Here is a 13667-nt window from a genome sequence, read left to right as displayed (position 1 = left end):
AGTTTGCATGTTCTACCCCCAAGGCTTGAAGAACGCATTGGATGGTCGAATGGATCCAAACGGCTGTAAACAGTAATATCTCATGTGGAAAACAGTTGAAGGTTTGGCATTCAACCAAGCAAATACCTTGAAGACGCACAATGATTAAAGAAATACCAGGGGTTTGGAGAAACATTTTCAGCACAAATTTCAGGCATTTTGAAGACGAAACAATTGGTGGCAGATTATCGGAGTAATTGGAAAAATGGCTGAATGAGAAATGTCCAGCAGCCTGATTTCATCACACATTACCAGGGACTAAAACTTGATCATTGTGGTGTGAGGCTGCAAACCTGAAGTCACATGCTTGATCAGCTCCTATGGTCCATAAATACGCTATTCGCAGTAACAGAAATCTGACAAATCAAATACAAGAAGAAAAGTCTTTTCCCGCAAAGATTCTGCGTGTTGTTGCTGTTCGTCACCAAGCGTTTGTGTCTCAGCCGGACGTGGTTTCGATTAGCTTCCCTCATCGATGCAGAGCTGACGTCCCTCCTCCAAGGCCAATTTGTAGCATTTTAACAGGAAAACGCTGCAGGGACGCTGGGAGGGGGGGAGGAGGAGGGGGACACCACCTCTCGAAGAACAATTGATCATGTCTGCTTCCGATATCAACAAAACACTTCCTGACGTTTCTCTCTCTCTGTGTGTTTCCCAGGTGTCGGCGTGGGGAGGCTACGTGTTCATCATCAACCTGATTCCCCTGCATGTGTTTGTGCTGCTGCTGATGCAACGCTACAGCAGGAGAGTCTACATCGGTGAGGCGCACGCGGCGCATGACTTATTAAAGCCGACGCTAACTTTCAGCATGCGACTTGATATTTGAAACTCCCCCACACTCGGCGGCAGCTGAAACGGAGCCCGTGTTCTCACTCGTTTTCCCTCGGCGTCTCCCCGACGTCGTCGCCTCTGCGTTTGAATCTGAAACGAGTTCAAACGCCCTCTAGCCTCATTCCTATGCTCACACTGTGCCGACTTCCACACACCCACTCAACAATGAATACAGCCACCTGCTACCTAACATCATCCATCCATCTATAATTTTATTTATCATTCAGTCGTCAATATCCGTTGTTTATTTGACCACAGGCTTTATTTTTTATTAGTTTTTTTGTCATTTTTGACTGCTCGGGTTGCCAAAATTCTGTCAACTTATCTCAATGCATCATGAAAATATCTCCAGATTACATTAAACTGTCAAATCTCATCACAATTCACATTTTAGCTTGGTTTTGGTGGAAGGAAGCACCTGTGGCCACCATTAACCACCTGCTGGCAAAACCCTCTGCATGTTTTCACGAGCTCCTAATATGTCGTTCATGCTGTTGATCTTCTCCAGCCATGAGGTAGCGAGCTCCCGCTGTATTTTCACAGTACTTTCCGTAATCGCAGGATTAGAACAGCAATGAAAAAGGACTGTTCACTGTGTACCAACCCCGCTTCTGCACACTTCAGCCGATGTGTCTCAAACACATTGACAAGGCGTTCACTCTTCACAAGACTCACCTGTTAATTGAGATTTATTTAAAGTATCTTTAAAGAATCTATAAAAGACATTCTGATGTACCATAATTATGTTCATCCATAGTTCAGAGGTTTTCAGTTTGAAGCTGCACTGTAGAAAATGATACAGTAAACAAACGGCGAAGAGAAGTTGCGTGGTACGATGTTAAGGATGCGTCTCCTTTGCGCTGCAAATCAGCTTCTATTCTTATTTTTATCCTTGTTTCTCTTGGAAAAAAATGGAATTATCATTTTCATGTCGGTAATGGTCTGCACTCTGAAAAGATTTGCCCCTCGGTAATCGAATCTGCCAAATTGATTTATAACCCTCAACTTTTATTTTTTTTGACTGTGGTTAAAGAATTCAAGTAGTGATGGAAATCGTTTGTTTAATGCAACTTTTGCTTGTTATCGCAACCAGGTTGAGAATATCATGAATAGTTTGTGGAGGAGTAATGTTTCTCTCGCCAGCCGGCTATGCCTGATTATCTGTCCTGTGTTTTATTGTACCATTTCATTGTGGTTTATACATCTATACATGTCTGTAGGTTCTTAGGATATTGTAATTGTGATTTTGCTCTGGCTGCTACCTTGCAAAACAGATCTTCATCTTAATGAGACACCTGGTGGAATAATGTTGAAATAAAATAAGAAAATCGCACAGAGCATTGCATTTTCACCGAGCACGCTGCAGCTCTGCGATTCTTCAGTCCCCTTCATCCATCCACACATCAAGTTGAGCCATTACCCAGCGGCAGACTCTCCTGATGTGGTCAAAATGAATGATACTATGTCAAGTATCATCTCTGCATGATTATCTGTCGCACTCGCAGTAACGACAAAGCATAGTCTCTGAGAGCTTTTGGAGATGAATAACGTCCTCTTCATCGTGAAGGGGCTCTGACCTGCCTCGGCTCCATCTCCAAACCCGGCTCCACAAAGCCGGGCTGTGAGATGAGCTGGGAAATGTTCCTGCTTCGCAGCCCGAGGATCAGCCGGCGTCCTCCTGCAAATGAAAGATGCGCGTGCACAGATTCAGACGTCAGAGGAGGCGTTCAGGCACCTGCTCTGCTCTGCGCCTTCCCTCCACGCCTCATATACCCCGTCTTGTTTCCAGAGCCAGGTGTCTCCGTCACAACTAAGCAACACACAAAAAAGAAAAATAGAAAGTCCTTGTTTAATAAAACGCCTCGCAGTCTGTGTTCCCTCTCAATTCATCTCGCTCTGTCTTGAGTCAATAGCAGCTGTGTGAAGAAGAGATTGCTGAGGGCGGTCAAAACTACTTCAAAAAAGAGGCACACTCTTCAGGAAGAGTATGAAATCTTAATTAAGCTGGTGCGTCTGCGAATCGGTTCCCCCCAGCTACAAAGGTGGGAGTTTCACTGTTCTCAGCACCGTCGTCTCACTCCAGGCCTCCCCGCCACACTGTGCCGAGCCAGCTCCCATTTTCTCAGTAAATGACATTAGATGAGCTATTTTATATTTACTGCCTCTGAGGTACAACAGTGAAAATCAATAGACTTTAAATACCTCTACAGAGGTAGATTTCCCTGAGTGGGTTCCAAACTGGAGTGAAGGCGCACGACAGTGTTTCTCCGCTTTATTTTGATTGTTTGGATGTCTGCCCTTTCATGTACAGGTTCTCATTAAATATATTGTGTTTGTTGTGTTTTTCATTTCACAGCTTACAGCACCTTCTACATCGTGGGGCTCGTACTGTCGATGCAGGTCCCTTTCGTCGGCTTCCAGCCAATCAGGACCAGCGAGCACATGGCTGCTGCCGGTAAGTCCCGCCCTCGCTGCGGTGTGGCCGAACCGACATTCTCCCCGGGAAGAGCAGGTTTCCTACGAGAAAATTCACCACAAATTTCGGTTTATCCGACAATGCAGGCAGCAATCTCTGGAAAATGTTATTCATATTCCAAGATGTTCCTCAAATCATTCCCAAAAGTCACAATCAGCTGAATATACCTGCCGAAGGCTCTTCGTAGTAATACCACTGATGACCTGTGGGGCAGTGTTGTGCAATTTAGCTCATGTTCGACCAGTAAAAACTACAAAGAAGGCAGTACAACGTTTGGAGGTAGCAATGTACACGTGTAAAGAAACCATATTTCGACTGTTCTTCCTGTGTCTGTCTGTTCAGTTTTCTAAACGAATATTCAAGTAATATTTGTTTCAACCAAACAATTTGATTTGCCTTAATCAGCTCCGTGTGCTGCTCACCGCCTCTGATGATCGACCACCATCCCTTAATGAACTGATCATGTTGTTTTGCCCTTGAAGAAATATTGCAGCTTCTTTTTCTCTCTCTCGCTGTGTTGGAGCTTCGCTTCCTGTATAATTCAGTAGAGCTCAGAGTTGCCAAACGAGATTTGGCAACTCTTGAGAGCTTAATTTAACGTTTTTCTTTTTCTTTTTCTTTTTCTTTTTTTTTTTAACCATTTTGAGCAAATATTTTTAATGCAGACTCATGTAATCATGTTTTCGGTGTGTAATCACACAAGTGGAATTTATTTGTGCTCGAGGCAGCTCTTATTAATATTTTTATGAGTGAATGAAAATCTTTTTCTGCGATCTAACCTAAACAAACTATTCAGCCGAGGCGAGATGTTGAATTTGTGTCAACCAACACAGACATCTCTGACCTTGAATTGCTTTGAAATTGCTTTCATCTCAGCTCTCTATAGAATCTTCTCTTTACAAGTCACACAAAGTAATTGAGCAGACTGTCTGGTTTTTTTTTTTTTTTCCGTTTTTTTTTTCCCAGTACAAGGACACACAGGGTGCATAAATTGTTTGTTTATCCAACCTGCCACAAAACACCGGGTGGAGAAGGTTAAGGCTGACTGCCGTCCTCCATCTGGTGAAGGTGTGACGCTGTACAGTGGCTTGATACCCGACGCTCTGTCTGCAGGAGAACATCAAGAATACATCCAACGAGACAGAAAGAAGCAACCAGCTTCGCATGTCGCCCAATATGGGCTCAGAACTTTAAGTTCTTTTCATTTTGGCTTGTGGTTAGTTTATTAAAGCTTGTTGAGTATCACTTCTCAAGAGTGTGCCCATCTGCTGCCTGACAGCATGGATGGGTGCGTGCGTACACGGAGGATTGTTGCATTCATTTACAGCTGTCGGCAGCTTTAGGAAAGCAGCGTCGTTTTTTTCTTCTTGAGGGATTCACTGAACACCGCAGCAGGTGCACATTGAAGTGTCCCTGTTTTCCTGGGCGGCTGCAACACAAACAGCGATATGGGAGCCTTGGAAGAATGTAGCAGCCCCCCAAAAAAAGAAACATGACTTCTTCTCTGCAAGTGTTTTCTTTTTATTTTTTATGTTGTCTGCGTAGCATCTGCTTGCAACATCTGGCGGTTGCGTTCATGAAGCATAGCGGGGGGTGTATGGGGCGGGGGGGGGGGGGGGGGGGGCAGCAGCGACCAAAGCCACGGACTTGTCAGTACCGTGGAGATGTCAGCCCCTGAGGCAGTAGAGCGGAGTGGCAGGGAGTGACAAGCATGTTGGCACAATGGCAGCTCTCCGGGAGACGGTTAGAGGCTTTAACCTTGGAAGTGGGCGACACCTCCTGTGGGTGGGCGGATCGCGGAGGAGTCGGAAGAATTCACAAAAGGTCCGTTAAAGGATGTTGGGTGATGGGGGGGGGGGGGGGGGGGGGAGAGAAACCCTCGCTTTTCAAAAACTGTATCCTGAATCCACCAAACAAAGAGAGAGAGAAAGAACGGCTCTGAGGAAAGCAAATTGGATGGAGGAGAGAAGTGTGACCGAAGGGGAAGGGAACGAGAGAAGCTTATTTACACAGATCTGTCTCATGCATTTGAAATCTGTCGTCCTGCGGTATTTGTCTTTCACTTCCCGGCAAACAGCCGAAGGGGGTATCGCACGCCGCTTTGTGGAGGATCCTGCCAGGACGACAACAGAGCTTCTTAACCACGCAAACCCCGCTTTGTACCCTGCAGGACGCGGCATCAATCAGAGCCTCCTCAAATATTCAGCTGTGTTTACTCACTCTCTTTTCATTTGCCTCTGCCTCTCCTCTCAGGTGTGTTCGCGCTGCTCCAGGCCTACGCTTTCCTGCAGTACCTGAAGGACAGGCTGACCAGACAGGAGTTTCAGACACTTTTCTTCCTCGGGGTCTCTCTCGCCGCCTGCGTGGTCTTCCTCACCGTAATCTATCTCACATACACAGGTCTGTACGCCCAGATACACACTTCACACACACACCGACAAACCCAGCCGCTCATTGTCGACATAAAAGTGCTCAACGTGGCTCTTTACATCCGGCAAAGTCGAACCCGAGAGTTTTCATGGCAGCCTCACCTCACTGTGACTCCGCCGTCGAGCTTTCTGAAAGTCAGATGAAACATTCACATTGAGACATCAGCTGGTGCTCTGGGACTCTGCGTCAGACATTTTGCTGGCAGTTTATAGGCCAAATTAATTGGGAAAAAAAAAATTCTCAAAAGATTCATTTAGAGTTAAAAAAATATATATAGAAAAAAAATCATTGGCTGGAGCCGCTCTCATAAGCAGTTATCATCAGTCAGCAACTCGACTTGGCGGACGAGGGGACTTCTCATTATTCAGTATGTATTTTACACAACATAAACAAACAGCTAATTCAGCATGGGCCAATATCAGAAAAAGTCCCAATTTGAATGGAAGAGAAACCGAAATCGTGCTTTAATGAATGCACCACCACCAAACAGCTTTTGTTTAATACCTGCCGATAAACACAGACTTTTTTCCAGTTTTCTCAGCTGTGTTTCCTCTTCATCACCCACAACAGCACAACAGATATCATATTAATAATAATAATAATAATAATGACATTTTCCATGAAAGCCAAGCCTGCAGTTTCATCGTGTACCATCTGAGAAATTAGGTCGTCGACAACAGAAATTTGTGAGCACAACCCGAGAAATGTAACATTTGATTCACGTAAAGTCTGCCGTGATGTTTTTGTTTAAAAATAAATAAATAAATAAAAATGCTGCGGTGTTGTGAAATCACACATGCAAATCAAACATAACAATGCAGATGTGGCATGTCCTTGTGCAGTTTGAATGTCTAATTTCGTCCTAATAAGATTGTAATTTACAGATAATAACACGGAGGATGGTAATGAATTCACTCCTGTCTGTCTATGTGTCATTGAATTAGCATAATATGGAATAAGCTGCTCCGCATTTGGCTGAGATATGGTGAATAACTCTCCTTTTGTGGAAGGATCAGTCGTCTATGTTCTGACACTGATCCAGATCTGGAATTTCAGCCATATTATACTTGTTTCCCTTTTTATTCAAAAATATATTTATTTTTGGCCAGAAGTTAGTGTACTCATCTACTATCCCCTGATGGTCTGACCTGGAGCCCTCCCCAGCGGGCTGCTAATCAGCGCTCTGTTTGTCAGACGATAAACAAATCCAAACCCATACGGATGCTTGCAGCCACGCACATCGGAGAACTTGTTGAGGACTGTTCTTTACCCGAGTGGCTTTTCGCGTGAGTCTGTGACGTGGTTTGACTGGACCGGTCGAACTCCCAATTAGTGCGACCACCTGGTCGAACTTTGTCGCTGTTAATGTTTCTCTTCATTATCTCACACGCGCGTGTGTGGCCGCGGCGCAACGCTCAGGGTTTCAGTTGCAGGTTATTGATGTTAGTTGTCTCCTGGTGAGGCGTTTGATTCAGGAGGACAGATGCAGCGGCCTGCAGACGGAAACACTGTGATCTCTGAACAAACGGTAAATAAAAGGTTCTCATGCCAGACCACAACATGCATGTGTGCGGGTGCAGTAAATGCCAGTGAATGTAAATGTTGGCGCAACAGAGAAACACAAGCACTCTGGAATTTTTAATTTTAATTTTTTTTCCCCCACTGTTGTTAATCTGCTCATACACGCACTTTAAAACTATTTGCAGCAACCTGTGCCACACATTCGTAAGCGCCGACTCTTTCCCAAATGTTTTTCCCTGTTTGTGTGGAGGCAGGGCCATTTTTTGAAAAGTTTGCACTCTGAGAGCTGTTTTCAAAAAAAACGTGCTGGTTTGACTTTAAACGTCGTAAATTTTCACACGGAAACGTCAGACACGCGTGTGGTTTTTCCATGATGTAACCTGCCTCCACCCATCGTCAGCTGGGATCAATTGTGAAACCCTAAAGTTTGATAAAATGTTAAAATGATGGATGAATTATGGAGAAAATCGTTGCCTTACGCAATTTGTGTTTGGAAATACACCCGTTTTAAAAGATGTATGTATAAAGTGTAAGAGGAGAGCTTGAGCAGTGTTTGGACCGAGGGGGAGACGCATTCAGAATCCCGACGTATCGTAAGGTCACGCAAGTTTTGTATTTTGGAAGCGTTGCTCGGAAAATGCCTTTCCGCCACACAGTTCTCTCTTTTGTAAACACCCCACTTTTTCCCCTTGTTGTGAAACGGTGTGTTACCACAAACGGTTCCCCTGTTGGCTTCAGCAAGACTGTAAGATAGGAGCCGACGAGCTCTTTGGTATCTCCTTTCCTGTGTTTATTATTTATCATCTTAATCATTTCAGTGTTTCAGTTTCATGTGTTGTTGCTGTTTATTGATTTCATTTGTCTCCGGTTGAATCGACGTTATGTTTTATTTGAAGGCTGCGCAAACACAAGTATACGATCGTCGTGCGAGTTTCCCCGCAGAAACCAAATGAAGCTCCAAAGACCACATTTTGGCTGCTTCCTTCTGGATCTACACGTCTGATTTAGCGCCTGACTGTTAGAGCAGAAGTCCTCCAAACCACCACACAACTTTGTCTCCTTTAAGACAACAATGTCTGACTTACCTTTCACGTCTCTGCGGTTGCTCTGCGTTCTTTACACCCATTTCATGGAGTTTTTAATGATCCTGTGTTTTTCCCCCCCAAAATGATCCAAAAGAAAACTGGTTTTGCTCGTTACGAATGCTTTGTTGAAAATTCCTTTCTCTCTTAAAGACATGGTTGTGAAATACAGTTTTGACCTTAATGTTGTGAAGAAAGCTGCACTCAAGTTGAGAACGATCCAGTACCCTGGATGTATTATGTATACATAGTTATTAAAGTAAACACAAGGTTTACGTATTCTCTCGGGTTCCTGTTGGAATTTGCCTCCACACACCAATACTTCAATGTGAATACATCTTCTGCACATTACATAAGAAACTGTCCGCACGGAGGCAAATATGTTTCCGTTTACAAAGTCTGCACACCAAAGAAACGCATTCCATTAAGCATAAATATTTGACCATAAGATGAGCTGACATGCTCCTTGGTTTCCGTGTGCACACCTTTTTTCGACTGTAATATTTATCAGCTTTATAAAATATGAGAGCGCTGCTTCAAATAATTGACTTGCCTCACTTTGGCCAGCTGACTTTCAATTCAGATTCCCGTAAGCACGGCTGCCAGGCCTTCACTCACGCAAGTTACTCAGTGACCCCCCCAACCCCCCCGCACCGCTTCAGGACCGACCGTCCGTATGCACGTGCAGAAGTCCGCGGGCTTCATCTGGTAAACGCTGTGATCTGTCAGCCATCTGAGCGGAGCAGTGGGAGTCGGTGGAATGCCAGCATTGAGAACCAGAGTGCGCGTGAGTCACTCCAAACTGCCAGACTTTTCGGTCTGCGTTGCAGCAGCCGGTTGGTGGTGGTTCTTCAATATTTTCAACTTGGAGCCAAATATCGATTGTTTCAATCAGTGTCATCCTTCAAGTCACCTCCCTAAATATCTCCCATCTCACTCTTAATGCCCCCGCCCCCCCCGGACCGCTTTGGTTTAAGGCTCCGTCACTCCATATTTAAAAAGTGCTCCTTTTAATAAATAAAATGTATCGATTTCAACATCATTTTTGATTAAACACATTAGTCACGAGACCTTTTAAAGAGCCACGGAGGCATGACACCGCAGCCGCGAGCCCCGTCCCAAAGTGCGAAGTGTGTGAGCGAGGCGTTTGTTGTTCTCGCTTGCGCACGTGTGGATGTGCGTGTGTGTGTTTGTGTGTGTGCGCGTGCGCGTGCGACTGCGAGAGCCCCAGGCAGCAGTTCAGAGCTGGAAATGTATTCCAGATCAAAGCCCTACCAAAATAAGACATTTGTATGCGCACATAAAATGCCCTGTGCAGTCTCATTTGCAGCTTAAATGGTTTCAGTTACATTTATAAACAAGTCAATTTCAGTAATTAAATAGCATCAATAGAATGCACTTTCACCATTGACACTTCCCCCACTGAGGTTTTTTGTTTTTTCTTCTTGGTTTGGAACTATTGAGGACAGAAAACATGGCTGCATGTCCCGTCTTTGAAAGCTGCATTCCAACTACTATCCTCACTATTACAGTTCAGCACTTTTTAAATCCTGCTTGTGACACTGTGAGAATAGGTTTTTAAATTGAATCTGGCAAGTTCTGAATAATACAGCGAACATAACGTCATTAAAGTAATAATTAGTAATAATTTCCTCAAGAAAAAAAAAAAAAACAAGGTTTCCAGCTGCTGTGATTACTCAATCTGTGTTTATATGGTTATCATCAAAACTTAGAAAATGAGTCATAAGTTTTTAACGGCTTAGACAAAAGAGATTCATAAACGCATTTAATTTGCATAAGCTTTGCATCAAAGAAAAAATGTCTTTCCTCTTTATTTATTCTTTTGCATAAAACACCCACTTTTGAAACGTAGTGGAGGGAGATGCTCAGTCTTTCTTCTCACCTTGTTCTCTTCATGACAAAGTCATAAATCTAGTTTATCTGCCACAAAGTAGACGACGATATTAAACCAGTGGCGCAGCTTTGTTTACAGGCCACGTTAATGAGCGTGGGTATACAACAATTAGTTTGTTTCGCAGTTATTATTTTCTCATTGCGTGCCCACATACTTTATGGAAATCAACCAACCAAGGAAATTTAGTGCGTCTGGATTAATTGATTCGTCTCCGTCAGGACACGCAGAAACACGTTAGATCTTCACACAGAAAGATAAAAAACTTTGAAAAAATATTATGTTTTCAGCCAATAGTTGAGATGGATTTGTCTTTTTTTCTTTTTCTCCTCTTATTTGTTCATTACTCCTAATCATATCATAGCAACATTGTGTTATTTTCTTGCTTCTTTCTTTGTAGCCCACCTTTTTTCACCAATGAAGGGTTTTCTAAAACATATCCGGTTTAGTTAGTTACTAAACTTCCTGAATACGTTGGACATTGTGCTACTAGTATAATGTAGAAAGCCTCTAACAGGAGAGTAAGCAAAGCTTTGCCAAGTTCAGTTTGGTAGCAGCAGGAAAATCATACCAATATAGTCACTTTCCTGATAAAGGTTTAAAAACAATCTCTCCAAAATTACCGAGTTAAAGTGATATAACGACAGAAATGTGTTATTTCAAGCTGAAGAAAACCAGACGAAATTAAAAAAGGATTTTTTTTCAAGCTGTGAAGAGATGCTTCAGATCCCTCCCAGAGTAATTAAGAAGACGTCTTTTAATGGGCTTATTTTTTAAGATTTCTCGAAAAGCTGTTTTTTTACTCAGAAGAAACGGAATACAATCAGATTTTATTGTTGCAAGTGGTCAATAATTCCTCGCATTGTCTCTCAGCACTTTCTCAAAACTTTTCCTTGTTTATCTGGTCATTAATATTCATGATTTTAAAGATAAAAATAAAACCAGAAACTTCATAAAGTTGCTTTCCAACAGAATATTTATGTGATTTATTTATTTTTTCTAGTTTGGAGTCAGTCGACTGGCTTTCAGTCTAGACATCCATTCTTTTCACCCTCAGGCCGTCTCGGTTACACGTCTCATCCTGTAGGTCGGATACTATGTTGTGTTGTGTATTTATTTAAAGTGCCCAGTTGGTTTTTAGCCCCCACTGCGTGTAACTGCGAGCTGAGCCAAATTCCGGTAACACCGTCCGTCGTCACGTTAAAACAGTTCAGCAGGCTTCTCCTCGCTGCCACCGGCGGTCTTCTTTAATCAGAGCGTTTGAATGGAGAGCATTACAAGAGGAGCCTCTCCTTATCGATTGCCTTCTGTTTCCAGGATACATCGCTCCGTGGAGTGGTCGTTTCTACTCTCTCTGGGACACCGGGTAAGCTCTGCTGACCTTCACACTCTCCATCGATGGAACACTTGTTCAATCGAGTGCATGTGTGCGTTTTCTCAGACCGCAGTAAACTCCCCCCACCCCACCCCCCCTACCCCCCCACTGCAGCATCCCAGAAGACAAAACAGCCAAGCACCGGCTGTTGAACTATTGTCTTTCTTCCAAACAGCGCCCGGCGCCCCGTGCGATCCGAGCCGCACAGCAATATGTTTGATTTCCACCCCGCTCTGCTGACTGAAGCAGTATGGGATGTTCTCTGTTTTGTTTAGTTTTTTTCCGTCTGATGACGATTCTTCAACGTGCCGCGTGTTTTCTCTTTCCCAGCTGCAATCACAAAAAGAGAGAAATATTTAAGATTGTATAGAAGCTGCTGTGTTGCTGTATAAAAGCTCATAATGAGGAACAAATGGGGGAACACGGGACGCGAAATAAGAGCATTACTCATCAGTAGGGCTAAATTTGTTCATGTTTTACCACGAGCATGAGGGGGAGCTAAATTATCTCTTTTGCCTCATAATTCTGGAGTTAATCAGGAGGATCTATTGTATAATTTGTCTCAACACTCCCAAAGCGCTCGGCTCGACATGAATTACACCCTGGCTGTCTTCTCCCTCCCCCCCACCCACAGCTACGCCAAGATCCACATCCCCATCATAGCGTCGGTGTCGGAGCACCAGCCGACAACGTGGGTGTCCTTCTTCTTCGACCTCCACATACTGGTCTGCACCTTCCCAGCGGGCCTCTGGTTCTGCATCAAGAACATCAACGACGAGCGCGTCTTCGGTGAGTCGTCACTTTGTGTTCAGGGCTCAAACATAGTCCGCCTTCCTTCCTCGGTTCCGTGGAAACAAATCCTCTGAGGTCGCGGTCGAGGTCACAGCGTCTCTGGGTAAATGGCGTCAAACTGGTTTCAGCTGAGAGAAAGTCTTCAAGAAGTGAATGACGGTCAATGTTGGAGTTGATGATACAGCTCCTCCTGTCTTGTCCTGGTTGTGCTCTGCACTTCGCCCAAGGTGAGCTGGGATTGGCTCCAGCAACTCTAACCTGGAGAAAGCAGGTGCAGGACACCACTTGATTGGCTAGAAATAGATCATTTTTTCCCTTGAATGACAGTAAAGTGGCCAGTTTGTTGTTTTCTGCTCACTTTCACACACTCCCACCAGCCTGATCAGCCACTGATTCAGCGCTGATTTACCCCCGTTTGTGAGGACCGGCTCTTTATGGAGTCCTCCAGCCAGCATGGTGTCTGACACCAGTAAATTCAATCTCATCAGCCCGCAGAAGCTTTTATGCTGCCAGAAGCCTGCATTGCTCTCCATTTGTGTCCTCGTATGCTCTTTATTTCCCCATAATCCACCAAGGATCTCACAATCAGTTCTCCGAAGACTCGATTACAAATGGGCTGCACTGGCCGCCATGAGTCAGCAAAAGTTCAACCTCCGAGCAACGAGATTTTAATCTATTGGGAGATTTTAAAGGTTTGTTTTATTTTAGTTATCGTAAGTGCGCTCTGGATGGACTGCTCCATAACTATTCCACTCACACTTCATGATTCAACTGCATTGAAATGTTTCCCGTATGACTTTTTCAATGACGGTCTGTCCTAAATTGACGACGTATCAGATGTTTTTCAAAGCGTCCTCACTCTCAAAGGTCCCTGAAGTGAGACCAGGCGGGATGTAGCAACTCCATACATAAAGCACCTCCTGCACTGAGGGAGCAGCCGCTGCTCCACAAAAAGGCCATTGTTAACAATGTGGGCTCTGTTTTTTTTTTTTTAATACATTTTATTATTCGAATATGGAGTATTGACAGAAAACGCCACCCTTCCCCGATGAGTTCAGCTTTGTTTCTTAAACATGCCGTTGTTTGCAGTCGGAGCCCCTCTGAAGACGTCGTCCATCTGTCCATCGGTCCAGACGGAAAACTCCCAGCAGCCACGGGGATGAGCTGCTATTAAATATCATTGAAAGATAAAACTCAGCCGGGAGTTTC

At 44.2% G+C, this 13667-nt stretch overlaps 1 protein-coding gene across 1 annotated transcript in view; it reads left to right on the top strand.

The window, feature by feature from the left end:
* Positions 1 to 13667, top strand: part of LOC308122720 (dolichyl-diphosphooligosaccharide--protein glycosyltransferase subunit STT3B) — a 96416-nt gene that overhangs the window by 69487 nt on the left and 13262 nt on the right. Inside the window, exons 5-9 of the mRNA XM_080484743.1 lie at positions 698 to 797; positions 3227 to 3325; positions 5600 to 5746; positions 11609 to 11657; positions 12301 to 12455. Of these exons, the coding sequence (XP_080340869.1) occupies positions 698 to 797; positions 3227 to 3325; positions 5600 to 5746; positions 11609 to 11657; positions 12301 to 12455 (550 nt within the window). The remainder of the gene's footprint in view (positions 1 to 697; positions 798 to 3226; positions 3326 to 5599; positions 5747 to 11608; positions 11658 to 12300; positions 12456 to 13667) is intronic.

The sequence above is a fragment of the Lipophrys pholis genome (genome assembly GCF_963383615.2).
Source record: "Lipophrys pholis genome assembly, chromosome: 17".
Taxonomy (NCBI): Eukaryota; Metazoa; Chordata; class Actinopteri; order Blenniiformes; family Blenniidae; genus Lipophrys; species Lipophrys pholis.
The sequence above is the reverse complement of the archived record's forward strand: the minus strand, read 5'-3'. Positions and strand labels throughout refer to the sequence as shown.